This window comes from Lepidothrix coronata, unplaced genomic scaffold (assembly GCF_001604755.1).
Source record: "Lepidothrix coronata isolate B3197 unplaced genomic scaffold, Lepidothrix_coronata-1.0 Scaffold108, whole genome shotgun sequence".
NCBI classification, from domain to species: domain Eukaryota; kingdom Metazoa; phylum Chordata; class Aves; order Passeriformes; family Pipridae; genus Lepidothrix; species Lepidothrix coronata.
In genome coordinates, this window is record NW_016690288.1 from 621,788 (window position 1) to 638,967 (window position 17,180).

General features: G+C 64.7%; 1 protein-coding gene across 1 annotated transcript in view; it reads left to right on the top strand.

The window, feature by feature from the left end:
• The first annotated feature begins 763 nt into the window (after positions 1 to 763).
• Positions 764 to 17,180, top strand: part of ELN (elastin) — a 24,722-nt gene continuing 8,305 nt past the window's right edge. The window contains exons 1-17 of the mRNA XM_017824037.1: positions 764 to 960; positions 7,149 to 7,202; positions 7,586 to 7,612; positions 7,773 to 7,805; positions 9,213 to 9,257; positions 9,751 to 9,843; positions 10,341 to 10,406; positions 10,492 to 10,539; positions 11,804 to 11,875; positions 12,098 to 12,124; positions 12,333 to 12,404; positions 15,148 to 15,174; positions 15,590 to 15,652; positions 15,913 to 15,957; positions 16,091 to 16,165; positions 16,250 to 16,309; positions 16,994 to 17,101. Coding sequence (XP_017679526.1) covers positions 879 to 960; positions 7,149 to 7,202; positions 7,586 to 7,612; positions 7,773 to 7,805; positions 9,213 to 9,257; positions 9,751 to 9,843; positions 10,341 to 10,406; positions 10,492 to 10,539; positions 11,804 to 11,875; positions 12,098 to 12,124; positions 12,333 to 12,404; positions 15,148 to 15,174; positions 15,590 to 15,652; positions 15,913 to 15,957; positions 16,091 to 16,165; positions 16,250 to 16,309; positions 16,994 to 17,101 — 997 coding nt within the window. The 5' untranslated portion in view covers positions 764 to 878. The remainder of the gene's footprint in view (positions 961 to 7,148; positions 7,203 to 7,585; positions 7,613 to 7,772; positions 7,806 to 9,212; positions 9,258 to 9,750; positions 9,844 to 10,340; positions 10,407 to 10,491; positions 10,540 to 11,803; positions 11,876 to 12,097; positions 12,125 to 12,332; positions 12,405 to 15,147; positions 15,175 to 15,589; positions 15,653 to 15,912; positions 15,958 to 16,090; positions 16,166 to 16,249; positions 16,310 to 16,993; positions 17,102 to 17,180) is intronic.

A 17,180-nucleotide genomic window follows, 5' to 3' on the forward strand; every position in this document is an offset into this window, starting at 1 on the left:
ACGGGGCACCGACACCGGGATCTGGACAGCGGCATTGGCACCAGTGCCGGGATCCGGACATTGGCACCGGAACGGGGCACGGGGCACTGACACAGGGATCCAGACACCGGCACCAGCACCGGGATCCAGACACTGGCACGAGCACCGGGATCCGAACATTGGCACCGGTACCGGGCCCCGGCCCCGGGCACTGGCCCCGGCACTGGCAGGGGGTTCAATGCACCGACATCGGTACCGAGATCCGGGCTCCGAGTACGGGACACTGGCACCCGTCACCGGCACCGGGCATCGGGCCAGTCCCGTCCCTTGCACCCCGCGGCTGGAATGGCAACCCCCCCGAATTCCCTCCCTGGACACCCCCATCCCTTCACCCAACCGATCCCCACCTCCATCCCATCCCCCTCCGGCCGGTGTCACCGGGATGCGGGACCCCCAGGTGCCCCCCGGGATGCGACACTCACCCGTGACCCCAAACCCCCCGTGGCACCCATGCGGGTGGGCACAGCTCCCGTGCCCTCCCCCACCGCCTGCCTTGGCAGCTCCCCCCCCTCTTCCAGCGGTTTTGGCAGAGACGCGCCGGCTTGGAGAGAGCAGCGAGGAATTAAAAGAAAAAAAAAAAAAAAAAAAGAAAAAAAAAAAGGGGAAAAGGGAAAAAAAACCCTCCCCGAGCAGCCAAGCCCAATCGGCGGGAGAGGCTCGTGTGTGTTTGGCCTTTCCTCATGACGTAGTGTCCTGTGCCTCTCTCCCCCCTCTCCCTCTCCTTTTCCCCTCCCTCCTTACTCCCCCTCCCCTTCCCCTCGCATCCTTGGAAGCAACAATTAAGCAGCTCTGGGATAAAACACACAGCCCGCGGGAGCACGGGGGCATTGCTTCAAGAGATGGCAAGGCAGGCAGCTGCACCCCTCCTTCCCGGAGTCCTCCTCCTCCTCTTCTCCATCCTCCCGGCTACTCAGCAAGGAGGTAAGGAACGAAAAGGCTCCTTCCCTTACCCCGGCCAGCGCTTCGCCCCCGTCCTCCGGGGACCCTCCGAGCCCCCCGGGCAGCTCCACGCCTGCTCCGGCTGCGTGGCCCCGAGGAGGGACTGTCACCCACCCTGCCCTGCCTTGGGGACATTCTCGAGGGTGGCTGGGTGGGTGGGCAGCCTCCCTCGCTGTCACCTCCGCGGAGGGCTCTTGGCTCCCCAGAGCGGCGGGTGGCTCGTGCCATTCCCGGGTGGGATGGGATGTCACCGAGGGTGGTGACACGGGGCAGTCCCAGAACGGCGCTGCTGCGCCAAACACTTGTCGGGGGGAGGCTCCGAAGTGCTGCGTCCTGGCGAGAGGCTTGGGGACACGAGAGGCTTGGGGACACGAGAGGCTTGGGGACACGAGAGGCTTGGGGACACGAGAGGTTTGGGGACACGAGAGGTTTGGGGATACGAGAGGCTCGGGGACACGAGACTTAGGGATACGAGGCTTGGGAATATGAGAGGCTTGGAGACACGGGAAGCTCAGGAACATGCAGGCAGGGCAGCGCGGGGTGGTGGCCACCAGACTCCCACGGGGCTGGCAAGGGCGAGGCAGGGGGGAGCTGGCACCGGTCGCCCCCCGGTGCGGTGGCAGGGTGAGCTGAAGGGGCAGCGGGTGGCAGCATCCCGCGGCCGATGTGTGCGAGCCGGGACAGCCCGCGGGGCTGGTGCAGCCGCGGAGCAGCTCGACCCACCCGAATCTCAGCCCGGGGGTGCCCGGGTGGCCCCCGCACCGCTCTCCCTGCACTGGTGTCACCAGTGTCCAGCCACCAGCGTGACGCGGGTCCCAAGGGCTGTGTGACACCCCAGGGCTGTGTGACACCCCTCAGCCCACGCACAGGCGGGCGGGGCGGGGAGGTGACAGCCCTCGCAGCAGGTGACACAGCCGGGGCCAGCGCAGCAGGTGCCTGCCCGGGGCCGGCTCGTGTGCCGGGGTCGGGTGTGAGGTCCCACCGAGGCGGGGAGAGCAGCTGAGCACAGACTGAGAGCCCACTGACACGGCCGAACCGGGTGAGGTGGGGACAGCACCGCCGGGGTGCGACAGTCACCTCTGCAGAGTCCGGGGTGTGCCACGGAGAGCGTGTGACGGGCAGAGCCACCATCGGGGGTGGGGTCGGTGCCAGAGCTTCTCAGACAGAGAGGATTGAGGACCAGAGGAGGGGAGGGGCCAGGATCCCCTGGGAAGTGCCAGGGCTGTGCGGGCACCAAGGCATCCCGACTGCCTGTGCCCTGCAGCTCCCTGCTCTGCCCTGGTGTGGGGGGCTCCCAGGACCCCGTCCATGGGCTGTTCCCCCCTGGCTGTGCAGGCAGGGGGACCCCAGAGCTGGGCAGCTCCTGTAAAGCCGAGCTGCTGTCGGTCCTGGTCAAGGTGCTGGATGGGATGTGCCCAGTCCCGGGCACTCTCCATGTCCAGCAGTGATGCTCCGTGCTGCCTTGCTGAGCCATGGTGGTTTTGGTCCCCAGCTCTCCAGCAATGTCCAACTGGGACATTCCCTGGAGGACTTTGGACTCCGGGGAGACCCTGCAGCAGTTCCTGAGCAGTTTGGGAATGCTGGCCCGACTCCAGGCCCCCACTCAGTCTCCAGGGGTGTTTCTTGGTTTGGGAAGCAGCTCACTGAGGAGGTGGCCCTGGCTGGTGGGACCCTGGGGAATGCTCCCCCATGGAGGACTGGGCAGTGTCTCTGCAGCCTGGTGTGCTCAGCCAGCCCTTGGGGACAGAGCTGGGACAGAGGCACAGCCGGTGGCACGGTGTGGGGGACACCAGGGTGCTGTGAGTGCACTGCAGGGGGCTCAGGGCAGCGTCCTCCAGCACCTCTGCCAGTGCAGCTCCAAACCAGCCTGGCAGAAAAGGGACCCCTGAGACATCCCAGAATTGAGGGGGAGAAAGGAGGACCCTCCTTCACACACAGACTGTCCCCTCAGGGCAGTGCCAAGGGGCTGAGATGGCAACACTCAGGAAGCCCCCAGCAATGGGTCAGGATCAGGCCCTGGGGGTCTGTCCCCTAGGGAGCAGAGCTGTGTTGGGCACCGTGGGCACCTGCAAGGTTGGGCACAAGTGGTGTGGGGAATCTGCTGTGCCTTCCCTTAAAGGTGCCAAGTGCAGTGTGCCCCAGTGTTTGGAGTGGGCACCCATTCCTCAGGACCTTCATCCGTCCCTCAGGGCTTCCATCCATTCCTCAGGACCTTCATCCATTCCTCAGGGCCTCCATCCATTCCTCAGGGCCTCCATTCATCCCTCAGGGCTTCCATTCACCCCTCAGGGCTTCCAAACACCCCTCAGGGCTTCCAAACACCCCTCAGGGCTTCCATCCACCCCTCAGGGCTTCCCCTGCCAAGCACAGGGGATCCCCTGGCAGTGACACCCACAGGAGGGACAAGAGGGACACCAGGGAGGACCTAGCCCTGCAGGTTTTGGGATCACAGGGGGCAGCTCTAGGGGTGCAGAGAGGTGGGTGCTGGGTGTGCTGGCACTGTGGGGACCCTGTGAGGGCACCCGGAATCCTCAGGGACACCAGTAGTGCCAGTGGTGGGGCTGGGATGGCATCTCCCCTTCCCAGCTGGACACTGGCCTGCTGGGGCTGCTTCCTCCCAGCTCTGAGGGTGTAGCTCATCTGCCAGCGCTCGGAGATGAAAGCTGGAGCTTCAGGGGGGCTGGAGAGGAGCCAGGGTCCTGCCAGCAGCCCCCCTGCTCCCCCCGAGCTGCTCCCAGTGCACTCGGGATGGGACACAACACAGCTTCAAAGTCGCTTGGAGACTGAATGTTTCCATAACTTTCTCCCGAGAAAAAGAAAACAGCGGAACCAGGGAAGAGGGGAAATGGTAGTGGTTACTCAGTGAGGCTCCTCCGGGAGCGGGTACCCACGGGCACGGGGAGGGCGGCGAGGGACGAGGCTTGGCTGCCCGGTGAGGGTGGGAGCTCCTGTCCTGTGGTGGGTTCTCCAGCCCGGTCTCAGTCTCAAAAGCTGTGGAATAGAGAAATCATGTGGATTTCTGGCTTGTGAAGTGAGCTGTGAGCAGTGAGGCAGGTAGGAATGATGCAGCTGATCCCACCAGGATCGGAAGCAGCACCAGCAGCGGAACAGCGTGGGCACCACAAACAGTGACCTCTGGGATGGAACTGGGGGAGAAAAAGGCCACTTTCTATAAACAAGGAGGCTCCACACCAGATCCTGAGCACCTCCATGGGTCAAACCCCACCACAGCTGGGGTTGCACGTGTGGGTGTGAATCCTCCTGCCTTGGGATGGAGAAGACATCCCTGGGGTGGGTGCTGGGATGCTGGGGGCCAGCACCATGCTCTGCAGGTTTACAGCCAGCCTGGCCCAGGAGACAAGCTGGGAGAATGGGAAACCCCCCTTGGTGGGTCCTGGCAGGCTTGGGGCAGGGGTAGAGGCAGCCCAGAGCTCCTTCAGTGCTGGGAGGCTGGGGACTCAGTTTTCCCTTCCCCATGTGCCAAGGGAAGGGATGGAAAGGACAAAAGGGGGCATGCAGACCCCAAACTGGGCTGGGGGCTGCTGGCCCTGAGGCTGGGGAAGGACAGAGACCAGCCAAAGGGTGATGGCTGTGGTCACAGTGTAGCAGGGCTGTTGCCAACACTCGGTGCTGCCCACGGGAGGGACTGGTGGTGCTGGGGGGGATTTCTCAAACCAAATGGGTTACAGAGACCCCTCAGCAGTGCCTGCCCCAGGGAACAGCCCCCCAGCTGGGCCATGGATGAGCAACTTGTAAAAGAGCTCCCAGAGAAGGGCAGAAGTGGCCATGTTTGGCAGCAGAGGGGTCAGGGAGGGCTCCTGAGTGGAAGGCTCAGCTCCCCAAAGGCATGCAGTGTCCCCCCCAGCCATCCTGGCTCTGCCAGGCCTTGCTGACCCCCTCCACCTCCTGATCTGGGCACAGAGGTGGTTGATGAACTGGCACAGCCTCTGAAAGCTGTCGAGGCACTGGGATGAGCACCGTGCCTTGGGCCTGGGGTGGTGTCCGGGGGATGCCCGGGGAGGGGGCAGTGACAGTGTCCCCGCAGTGGGACCCTCCTGCCAGGATCTACCCAGAGGGTGACGATGATGAAGGGCTGAGTGTGGCACCTGTGGCTGTGGGCAGGTGCCATCTGGACATTTCTGGGGTGCCCACGCACTTCAGGGGTGCTGGGAGCCATCCTGCCTTGTCCCAGCTCCCTGGGGGTGACCGGCACAGGGGGACAGAGGAGACCCCCCAGCACCACCCCAGCCCCAGGGACCTGGCCTGGCTGTGGGGGCATCAGGGGGGCTGAGCAGCCCCTCCGTGGTGGGGGACAGTCTCTGGCTGTGGGCATGGGGGTCCCTGGCCATCCCGCCAGTGGCAGTGGAGTGTCCCCTCCCAGCAGGGCGGGGCGGGGGGGGGAGCACAGGCGTTGCGCGGACGCTCTGAGTTTGTTTGGAAACAAGCGAGAAGTTGGGTTTTTGTTTATCCAAGCTGGGGGCGGGCGAAGGGGTGGGGAATGTGCCGGGAAAAGGAGCTGCTCCGTAACCCCCGGCCGGCTGCCAGGCCGGGCTGTGCCGTGCCAGAGCGGGGAGCCGGCGGCTGGAGCGATGGCTGAGCCCGTGTCCCCTCCGTTCCAAGGGACATCAGCTGCTCCAGGGCCCTCGGCCCTGGCAGGACCTTGGGAGGGGGTATTAGTGGGCACAGGGTTGAGCCCCACCCTACGGAGAGCACGTGGGGGCTGTGTGACAGGTCCTGGCACGGGAACCCCTCCTGCATGTGTGTCCCAACATCCCCTGTGCTTGCACAGCCTGACACCCCTATGTGTGTCCTGGCATCCCAGTGCATCCCAGTGCATCTCTGTGGTAGGACTGGGGTCTATCCCAGGTGCCCGGGGTGGTGAGCCGGGCACGAGGAACACCCTCATCCCTGCCACTGGTGGGGCAGAGCAGGGGGCTGTGGGGCACGAGGGGGGACCCCCAGAGTTTGCCCCCCATCTGAGCTGGAGATGTGCAGCATGATGTGCCCCCCACCGTGGTGTGCCAGCCCTGCCACCTGCCCGTCCCCCTCGGGCACTGGCTCCACCCTGCCCAGCCCCTCGGTGGGGTTGTCAGGGCTGTGTCACTCTGGGCACTCGGCTCCTGGGGGTGCTGGTTCCCCCCAGGCCTGGCCAGGCTGCAGGTCCCCAGGTCCCAGCCATGCCACCACAGGGTCCCCAGTGCCTACCACCCTGAACTCCAGCCCCTCTGCCCAGCGCAGGCAGGAGGTTTGGCTGCGGCTTGGCACAGGGGTGCTGGCCATGGCAGCCACCCCCACTGCTCCTGGCAGCCCCCTGTCCTGCAAATCCCACTGCAGACCCCACAGCAACCCCTCCCCTGGTGCCAGAAGTGAAACATCCCCCTGCTTTGCAGCCCCCTTGTGCCCCCAACCCACGTGCCATCCCCCGACCCATCCATGGCCCTGGTGGAGCTGGGGGCACCACTCAGAGGGTGGCTGCCTGGTGGTCTGCAGCAGACACACCTCTGCCAGGGTCCAAAGCAGCCAAAAACCTCGCTGTGACCTCTGAGCATGAGCTGAGATGCCCTGGAAGGTGATGGGACCTGGGGAGTGACCTCAGTGTCACACAGGCAGGCAGAGGGACACAGGGGGGTCTGATGGGTCTCAGCAAGGTCCCCCCAGTCTGTCACCCCGGTCCCACTGGCCTGAGCTGGCTCTTCCCACTGGCATCTCAGCAGGGCACGGGGCAGCCCCGGCCAGGGGGTTTGGTTGGGACCAGCATGGGATGCAGGGCTGAACTGGGACAGCCCCACCCCTGCCATGCCTGGACTTGTCCCCACAGAGCCATGAGAAGCTGGAGGTGATGGAAGTGGTGCTGGCTGTGGTACAGGATAGGATTTGGGAAGCAAAGCTGGACAGCAGCCAGCCCCATGTCCCTCCTTCCCGTGCAGGGCCAAGTCCTGCTGACAACTCTGCTGAGGTGCCACCCCTGGCTCCCAGCTGGGGCATCTCCCAGCGCTGTCACCACTGTCACACCGGGGAACTGAGGGGTGCAAGGAAAGGGACCTGCCCTCGAGCTCCACATCCCAACCCTCCCCAGGGAGCAGCACAGATCCCAGGAGGTGCCACACATATTCCTCCTCCTCTGCCTTGGACCCATGTGGGGATTTTAACGAGGGTCTCTTCTCTTGCAGGGGTCCCTGGTGCTATCCCGGGAGTGGGAGTCCCAGGAGCAGGCTTTTTCCCAGGTAAAGGGGTCCTGGCAGCACTGGGAGGGGCTTGCAGGGATGGGCAGGTGCCTGAGGGGGTCCCTGGATGCCTCTGAGACATCGTGGAAGGCTGAGAACCTGCCAGCTGGGATCAGGGCATGTATGGTCACCCTGTCTGCTGCTTAGCCCAGGGTGGCTGTCCCAGCACCAGCCCCACGGTGTGGGACAGGACTGGGTGGCAGTGCCAGACTTACCCCAGGGTTGGCACCTACACCCTGCCCAGACTGGGAGCATCCCAGGGGGGATGCCCCACACCCTTGCACCCTTGTGACCCTCCTGCCTCCCCATGGCCCCCCGGGAGGCTCGGAGGGGTGGACGGGTGCTGACAGGGGTGGGTGCTCAGGCTGTGCCGTTGCTCGCAGGTGCTGGAGTTGGAGGTTTGGGAGCAGGTGAGTGCTGGGATGGGAGGGGGGCAACACCCCCGGCAGAGCTGCCTTGGGGTGGGCAGGGGGTCTGCCACGAGGCTGGCCCCGTCCCACAGGGTGTCCCCCCCCGGGGGATGCCCGGAGGAAGGATGGCTCTGAGCCCTCTCCGCTCACTCTCCCGTAGGACTCGGGGTTGGAGCAAAACCTGCCAAACCAGGTAAGAGGCCTTTCCATGGCTCTCTCCATCTCCTGCCATGCCAGTGGCCGGGATATTTCCCAACCCCTGTTGCCCTCATGTTTCTCCTACATGGCCAAGAGGTGCCCCTGAGTCCGGGCACCTCCATGGCCGAGACATACAGCATCCCTGCCCTGCCACAGCCTCCAGGAGCCTTCCTCCCTCACCCCCCGCTTCGATGCGCTGCCCCCTCCCCTTCAGCCCCCCCGCCCACCCTCTGGGTGCGCTTGCTGCCTGCAGAGCTGTGCCAAAGCACCTGGGGGAGCTGCAGAGCCCGTGTCCCGTGGGAAGCTGGCAGCGTCTCCGCTCACCTGCCATCGTGGCTGAGCAGCTTTTGCTGGGGCTCCTGCAGCCGTGCTGGGGTTGGCCTGGCCTAGAAATGAAAGGGGTGAGGGGACATCACTGGGAGAGGGGTGAGATGCTGGCAGGAGGATGCACAGCCTGAGGGAAACAGGGGGGAGGTGCTGGGGCAGCAGGGACTGAATGTGCAGGGAGCAAATCTGATGCCAAGCAAGATCATGGAATTATACAATGGCCTGGGTTGGAAGGGACTGTAAAGATCATTTCGTTCCACCCCCTGCCATGGGCAGGGACACCTTCCATTAGTCCAGGTTGCTCCAAGCCCCGTCCAACCTGGCCCTGGTCACTTCCAGGGCTGGGACAGCCACAGCTTCTCTGGGCAGCCCGTGCCAGGGCCTCCCCACCCCCTGATGTCTTTCTGACATCCAATCTAAATCTCTCCTCTTTCGGTTTAAAACCGTTCCCCCTTGTCCTACCGCTATCTGCCCAGTGCCTTTTGTCACCCACGGAGAGATTCTGCTTTAGGCAGGCACGGGGGTCTCCCCTCCCTGCCCACCCCGGGGGTACCCGCTGTGCCCGGGGCAGGGTCACCCCACCTCCCCGGCCCCCCGACCCGGCCCGTCTGCGCGGCGGGAGCGCCAGCCCGAGGCGGGGGCCGGCAACCTCCGTTTACTCAGATTTCAGCTCGTGGAAAGAAAAACAAGGCCCTTTATTTCGGCGTAATTAAAACCAAACGCGGGGCGGCCGCGAGGGCTCAGCCGGAGCGGTGTCCGCGCCCCGAGCCAGCGGCACTGGAATTTGCGCCTGGAGGGAGCGAGGGCTGATGAGCCCCAGATGTTGGAAGGCAGCGCTGGCCGGAGACCCGGGGGCTCATTCCTCAGCCATAAACATTTTGGTTCCGTCCCCTCGTGGCCCGGCGGGGTGGGGGGTGGCTGAGGCAGAAGGGGACGGGATGGAGGACCCGGCTGCTGCCGAGGGCGTTTGTCACCCGTCGCTGTGCTCGTCCCCCGGGTGTGCTCCCATCCCACGGCGATGGTGCAGCAGGGACTCCTCTGCTCCTCCGGGCTGCCCACCCGCTTTTCTTTCCAGGGGTCGCAGGACTTGGGGGACTCGGCCCACTTGGCCTGCAGCCAGGTGAGCACAGAGCACCAATGTCCCCAGAGACCTGCCCTGGGGACAGCACGTCCCTTGTCCCCATCTCCGTAGCTCTCCAAACCCTGCCTGGGCGTCCCTTCCCAGACCTGAGGGACTACAGCCACCAGTAGGCAGCCCTGTGGTCCCCCAACACCAGGGCATCAACCACGGCGGGGTGACCCCAAAGGCGAGGAGCAATCTGGGGGCTGCAGCAGAGGGACAGTGCCTGCCCGGGGTCAGCCAGCCCACCCAGGGCTGCAGGGGTGGCAGCACCCACTGCAGGGTGATGTTTGCGACGGGTGGGATGCAGGTGGGAGCAGGAATTTGGGGGATGCAGGACAGGGCAGTGCCCGCTAACCACCGCCTCGCCCAGCCTAACGCCAGCCCTGGCACCGCCGCGCAGCCCCCGCAGCTCTGCACCCACCACGGAGCGCAGGACACCCTCCCGGCAGCTGCTTTTTGGGGATGCTCACGCCGGTGGTTCTCCCCACAGGTGCTGCAGGTCTCTTCCCAGGAGCTGCCTTCCCTGGGGGGGCCTTCCCAGGGGCCGCCGGGGCCGCGGCTCTCAAGGCTGCTGCAAAAGCTGGTGAGTGCCAGGGGGGTTGGGTAAGGCCATGGCCACACTGGGGCTCCTGCAGCCCCCGGGGACTCCTGGTGTCCCCTGGGAGTCTGGGTTAGGAAAGATTTCCCCCTGGAGCTGGGGGGCTGCAAGCAGCAGGTGCTGCTCCCACTGGGATCCCCCACCAGTTTGGAGGGACCCAGGCACAGGGGAACCGGCCAAACCCGAGCCCTCAGGAGCAGAGGGCACCGAGCTGCCTGGTCCCCGTGCCCAGTACACCCTGGTACTGCCTCAAGGTGTCCCCTTCGCCCCCCCAAGAGCCATCCTGACCTTGTCCCTTCTTTGGCACTGTTCCGGCCACCCGCAGCTCAGCGGGTCCTGGTGGTCCTGGCGGCCTCGGGGTCTCCACAGGTAGGAAACACCCCTCGTCCCCAGCATAGCCAAGCCTGGGGCAGACCTGTCGCCGTGCCCGCCGGGGTGGGCAGGAGCCGGTGCCCGGGCTCAGGGGTCTCTGCTGCCTGCAGGTGCTGTGGTACCGGGCGCGGTGCAGCCCGGGGTTGGCGCGGCAGGGAAACCCCCTAAAATACCAGGTAGGTGCACGGCCCCAAAGCCAGGGGCCAGGGCTGGAAACCGCTGCACCTGGGCCCTCATCCCTGGATTTCTCTTGCCTGGCAGGTGCTGGAATTCCTGGAGCTTTTCCGGGCGGCGTGCTCCCCGGAGCAGGTGAGTCGGGGGTCCCCATCCCACCAGCAGCACCCCAACCTCTGAGGGGGTGCCCACCCTGCCAGAAACACCTCAAACTCTGAGGGGGTCCCCATCCTGTCAGCAGCACCCCAACCTCTGACGGGATTCCCATACCTCCAAGGGGATTCCCATCCTGCCAGCATCACCCCAACCTCCGAGGGGGTCCCCACCCTGTCAGCAGCACCCTGACCTCTGAGGGGATCCCCATCCCACCAGCAGCACCCCAACTTCTGAAAGGATTCCCAACCCCACCAGCAGCATCCCAACCTCCAAAAGGATCCCTACCCTGCCACCAGCACCCCGAACTCCAAGGGGTCCCCCCTCCCAGTGCCAGCACCCCAAGTGGGCAGAGCACCCTGCCCTGCCCCTGCCTGCCTTCCCGTCTGCCCCGCGCTGCTCCCTGCAGCTTCCAAACCCTTCTGCTGAGGTCACGGTGACATTTCCACCGTGCCAACGGCAGGGGGGACCCGGCGTCTCCGGGGGTCTCGTGCCAAGCTCAGCGGGAGCAGGCGGCACCGGCACCGGGAGAGGAGCTGGCACGGCCACGGCAGGGCTGGCGTGGGAAGAAGGGGGAGGAGGTGGCGGGGAGAGAGGAATTCCTCAGTGCAGAGTAATTTGGGGGAGGAAAACTTGTGAAAACAAGATGTTTCGACACTGTCCGGAGAAGTGGTGTGTTGCTGGTCAGGAATGTCTTTTCCATGTCTGAAAACGCACGAGTTATAATGAAAGACATTTGTAAAGGGGGAAGAAAAAAAAAAAAAAAAACAAAACCAAACGAAAGAGAAACTCGAAACTCAAAAACCCAACCCAAACACTGCCAGGCCAAAACACTGTCTGCTGCCCCGGGAGGGTTGGGGTCCAGCAGGCAGGACCACCCCCTGCTCCCTGAAGAGTCCTGACGCCACTGTGCATCTCCCGGGCAGAGAGCACTGCCCGGGCTTGGCTGGGCTTTGCTGTCACTAGTGGGACCCACTCCTGAGTGCCATGTTCCCTCCAGACTCCCCGATGTGCCCCCCAAGCCCCAGGCACCTCCAGGGCTGCAGCAAACCCTTCCCTGGCAGCTGGGGGTGCAGGCAGGCTGGCACAGAGTGGTCCTGGCAAGCCCCTGAGGATGAGGGTGCCCTGTCCCACAGTTAGGTCTGAGCCAGAGGTGGGTGGCAAGGATTTGGGAGTGTGTGGTGTGGTGGTCTTGGATACCAGGAACATCATGATACCCCAGCTCACCCTCGGCTCTCTGCTGCAGGCATTCGCTTCCCTGGCGTAGGGGTGCTGCCCGGAGTACCCACTGGAGCTGGAGTCAAGCCAAAAGCTCCAGGTAAGTCCCTCAATCCGCTGGGAACACCAGGGTGGGTTCATGGCTGGCTCCAACTCTGCCCGCCCATCCCACTGGAGCTGGCCCCAGCCCATCCTTTGGGATCACAGCCCTCCAGGGCACACGGGTGAGCGAAGCCAACCTCCAGCTGAACCCACTCAGGCTGATTTGGGCCTCCAGGCCCAGCCCCGGGGCTCACACAGGTGTCCTTGTGTTTCGTTTTAGGAGTTGGGGCCTTTGGAGGAATCCCTGGTGAGTGTCCTGTCTCTCTTGCCTGTCCTTCTCTTCCTTCCCAAGCCTGTCCATCACAGCCATGGTCTCCCCACACCAGAAGATACCTCAGGGCTTCCTAGGACACCCACTCTCCTCTCCCGGGGTGCCCTGGGGCGCTCCCCTCTCCCAAGGACTGGTGGCGGTCGTGACGTGGGCTCCAGGTGAGAGTGTGCTGTTGGCTTTGCAGGACTGGGAGGTTTTGGAGGTCCACAGCCCGGTGTCCCTCTGGGGTATCCCATCAAAGCTCCTAAGCTCCCAGGTAAGCTGCTGCCACAGCCAACGGGGCTGTGGGTGGAGGATCCCCGGCAGTGTCAGGAGAAGGACCCGCCGTTCCCTGGGGCTGTGCCCACGGGTCCCCTGGACCTGGCAGTGCTGGTGCTGGCCCTGGGACAGCAGGACAGAGCTCAGGGCTCTGGGCAGATGGGCCCCTGGGCAGCCCTGCCTGTAGCTGCCCCATGGGCAGCTGCTGGGGTGATGCCTCTGCTCTTGCCCCTGGTCCATGTGGACGATGCTGTGCCTCTCTCCAGCTGTTGTAAGGTAGGAAAGGTCGTGTTCTGGGGACGTGCTTTGGGCCAGGCCACTCCGGGATGTCCCTGCCAGCTCCTCCTGGCAGGAGGCACAGCCCTTGCAGGGGCTGTCTGCTCACTGTGCCTCCTGGGGTTGTGCCAGGCATTCACCTGGGCCAGGCGTCCTGGCTCAAGAAGCTGTGCCAAGGAGCTCCAGGCAGGTCTCCCTCTCCACTGCCCACCCTGATGAGGCTCAGCCCGAGCCCAGGGAAGTCTGGTGGAGCTCGGCACCCCCTTCCCAGGCAGGGCTGATCCAGGGGCCTCCATCCCCCTGCCCTGTGCCAGCTCTGCCCATGGAGGGACAGTGGCACGTGCTGTGCCCTCCGGGGGCCGTGCTGCCAGCTCCAAGTGCATCCCCGAGGAGGAGATCAGCCAGATCCGGGCAGGGACCCCCATCCCTGGGGTGCTGCTTTCCCCACTCACCAAGTTGCTGCAGGCAGGAGAGCCTGGGTGAGGGGAGCCCACCCTCGGGAAGAACATCCCACCCTCGGGAAGCACATCCCAGCCCGGCACGGGCGCCAGCCCCGGCAGCTCTGCCGGCTTCCCCCCGACGGGGCCCGTCACCACAGACGGCAGCGGGAATACTTGGCCCGCCCCGGTTTCCTCCGCCGAGCGCAGTCACGCTCGTTAGGGCCCCGCCGCCGGATCCCGTCTGGGCTCCCGGCCCCAAACCGCCTTTCATGGGGTGCCCGGTGCGCAGGACAAGCTGCCAGCTGTGCCTGGCTCTGTCCCACGGTGGCCCACAGCCCAGCTGACCCACCTCCGGGGGAGCCATCACCAAATATATCACGGGAGGACACCCGCCCCAGGGCAGGGAGCCCCATGGGGCAGGACAGCGGGGCTGTCCCCAGCTGCGGTTTCATCCGGCACCCCGGACCTTCCTGGGGTGTTGGGGATGCCGATTTTAGGGGTGTCCCTAGCTGTGCTTTCACCTGACACTCGGGTTGTTCCTGGGGTGTTGGGGGATGTCAGTTTGTCACCTCTGAGGATTTGGGGCTGGCAGTGCAGGAACAGGCCAGGCTGGCTGTAGAGGCTCTTGTTTTGATGCTGCAAATGGATCTGGGGGCTGCCACACATGAGGGTGTCCCCTGCACTGTCCCCATTGCAGTAGGTCTGGGTTGACAGGGGATGCGGGGACAGAGCAAACTACACTGTCAGTGGGAAGTCACCTTTTCGGATGATTTGCTCCTGTGCTGTCCCTGCTCAGGAGGTGGCCCTGGGGTCACCCCCTCGCTGGGGGCTCAGCTGGAAGATGTGGTTGAGATCAGGGTCCCATTGATGCCGTAGGGATCCCAGTGTCCAGCTGTACTTGGGTGACATAAGTCTGTACAGAGCCCTTCCCGTGCCACCCACTGTGCCCATTGGCCTGAGCCCCCCTGGCAGTTCTGGTGACATCCCCGTGGGCACAGCTCCAGGGCAGGAGCTGCTCTCCCATCCAGCTCAGGGTGGGGAGGGGTTGGACTTGGACCCGGCAAAACCCTTGGACATCCAAGGACCTGGACTCTTGGTCCTTGGAGTCACCTCCAGGAGTGTCACCCCAGTGCCAGACCCTTTCACAGCTCTGGGGAGAGCGAGTGAGGGATCCTCGATGTGGGGGACACCCGGCACAGCTCACGGCTGCCACAGCCTGCAAAAGCCTCTGCCTTCCAGCAGCACTGTGCTGGTGTGGGACGCCACGGGACAGCCTGGCAGGGTGCAGGGAAATCTGGTCCCCACATGCTGGCTGTGGGAGGGGATGGCGTCCTGCTCTCAGGGAGATGTTGGGCCAGGAGCAATCCTGTCCTGCCCCCTCAGCAGGAGGGCTTGGGGTGTGAGACAGCCTCCACCCTGCCTGGTGTTCCCATCAGGAATGTGGCAGCCCATCACCACCCCTCTGGCTGCTGCCAGCAGTGATGGGAGCTGGATGCTGCTCCCGAGGGCACAGTTCCCGATGAGTGTGGGGCATCCCCGCGCCGTTCCGAGCGCTGGGATCCGGCTCTTTCGCAAGGAGACGCTTCCCTGGCCATGATGTTCCCGCTCGTAATCCCTCCCTGTCCCTTCATGCCGACCTCCTAACGAGGTCACGTTTCAGTGGAGGCTCCCAAGTCCTGATTCCAATTAAAACCTTTCCTCTGGAGCTGGCTGTGGCGCAGCCAGCTGGGTACAGCTCTTGCCGCGGGGCTCCCAGGGGACCCCCCGCTGGAGCGGGGTCATGGGAGGCTCCCGCAAAACCAACTTCAGGCACCACAGCCCTCGGCACAGGGCTGGGAGTGGGCAGCTCTCCTTGGAGCCACTGCTTCCAAGGTGAGGGAGAACAGCATCTCCTGGCCTGGCTCCACCACGGAGATTTGTATCCTGGAGGATTTACTATCCCGATGCACAGCCGGCTGGCAGAGAGGGGCAGGAGCACAGCCACGGGCAGCCAGGTGCTAACCCCCCACCTTCTCTCCTCTCCAGGTGGCTATGGATTGCCCTACACCAATGGTAAGCTGCCCCACAGGGAGTGCCCGTAGCCCTCACCCCACGGTCGTAGCTCCTTGTGGCTCCACCGGCTGCCACCGCGACCCTCGGGGCGGCGTGAGGGGCATCCCTCTCCCAGGTGGTCCCCCGGGGACCTTGTGCCTTGCCCATGATGGCTGTGGGCCTGGCTGGGAGACACTCAACCCTCCCAGTACCCCATGCCATGGGGCTGGGAGCTGTTGATCCGTAGGACACATCCTGAGCCACCGGCAGCTCCAGGCAGGGATGTTTGAAGTGGCATCTCGGCTGCGGAGGAGCTGGCTCTGGGCATCCTTCTGTGCCAGGGGGAGGAGACCCTTTGGGCCAGGGAGCTGCTCCTTCCACCTCCGTCCTCGGGCCGGTGCCTGACGTGGCTGTGCCGTTGTGTTTGTGGTTGCAGGCCTCAGGCCCGGTGGGCCAGGAGCAGGCCTTGCAGGGAAGGCAGGGTATCCCACCGGGACAGGTACACTCCGACCCCGCAGCCCCAGGGTGTGGGACTGGCACAGGCAGGGCAGGGGGACCGGGCACCCTGTCCCTTTGGGGTGTTGGGCACTTCCCGGCTGTCTGGTGACCCCCAGGGAGAGCCTGGAGTGTGCATCACGTCCCAAAGGTGAAGGGGACAGATGCTGGCAGGAGTGCCCGGTCCTCAGGGTCCCTGTGGGGTGGGGGAGCCGAGGTGGGGACGGTCTTGGCACCTCAGTGGTTGCCCATGTCCTTCCCAAGGAGTCGGAGCTCAGGCGGCCGCAGCAAAGGCAGCAGCGAAATACGGTGAGTGGCCCTGCACGGCACATCCACCACACGTGTCCCCAGCGGGGCAGCTGGGCCCTCCCTGCCAGGCTGGGGGCACGTTGGTCGTGTCCCTGCATCGCTGGACTGACCACCTTCTTCTCCCCTGTGGCAGGAGCCGGTGTCCTGCCCGGGGTTGGCGGCATCCCAGGAGTCGGCGGCTTGGTACCCGGTGTGCCAGGAGTTGGAGGTGAGGGGGTGACAGGGCTTGGCCCTGGGGTTCAGGGGGGTCACCTCCCCTTGTGCCACCCCCCGACTCTCTGATATCCCACAGTTGGAGGAGCAGCGGCGGCGGCGGCAGCAGCGAAGGCGGCGGCAAAGGCAGGAGCCCTTGGTGAGTTCCCGTGCCTCGGACACATCTCAGGACATGGAGAAGCCTTGCACTGATATCAGGGCTGTGTGGCTCCACCAGCTGCCCCAGCAGCCCCTGTCCCACCTCCTGGGGTGCTCTCCCAGTTCTCTATCCTGGCTCCTGCAGCTTTTTGGGCAGTGATGCAGCCTGACTGGCCCCTCGTGATGCAGCAGCCTGGCACAGGGCAGTGCATCCCCCTCACACGTGGTTTCTCCATAAGAGACAGGGTTTTGCTGTGCCAGGTGCCAGCAGGGTGTCGAGGGACATGTTGTCTGTACTGAACTGTCATTCCTTAGTGGAGGGATGCTCCTGGTGATGCAAATCTCCTCCTCTCTGTTTCCTCCTTGGCTGTTTTGAGGGAGAAAAATGAGTAGCAAGCCACTCATTGGAGCATCCAGGGAAAACGTGCCAAACATGGGCACAGCTGGGATTTACAGCCCCAGCCCTGGGGGTCCTGGGTGGCTGGGTGTACTCCAGACTCCTGAACTGGGCGTAGGGAGCTGGGAATTGCAGTCCTGGGTGCACTTGGGTTCCCTGAGCAGCTGCTTTGTGAGGAGGGGGAGCCCACTACAAAGCCAGGTACCCTGGAGTCTCCTATGACCCCGGGACAGCCCAGTGGCAGAGAGGGGTGTTTTGGGGGAGTTTGACTGCTCTGCTTCCCTCCAGCTCCAGGGGCAGTGCCTGGAGTTGGTGGTGTTGGTGTCCCTGGCTTGGTCCCTGGCGTTGGAGCTGTCCCAGGACTGGTGCCCGGCGTTGGAGTCCCCGGGGTGGCAGGTGACTGTTCCCAGGAGCCCTGTGCCCACCCCCCGGCTCTGTGGGGCCCTGGTGGCTGAGGGTCCCTCTCTCCTTGTCC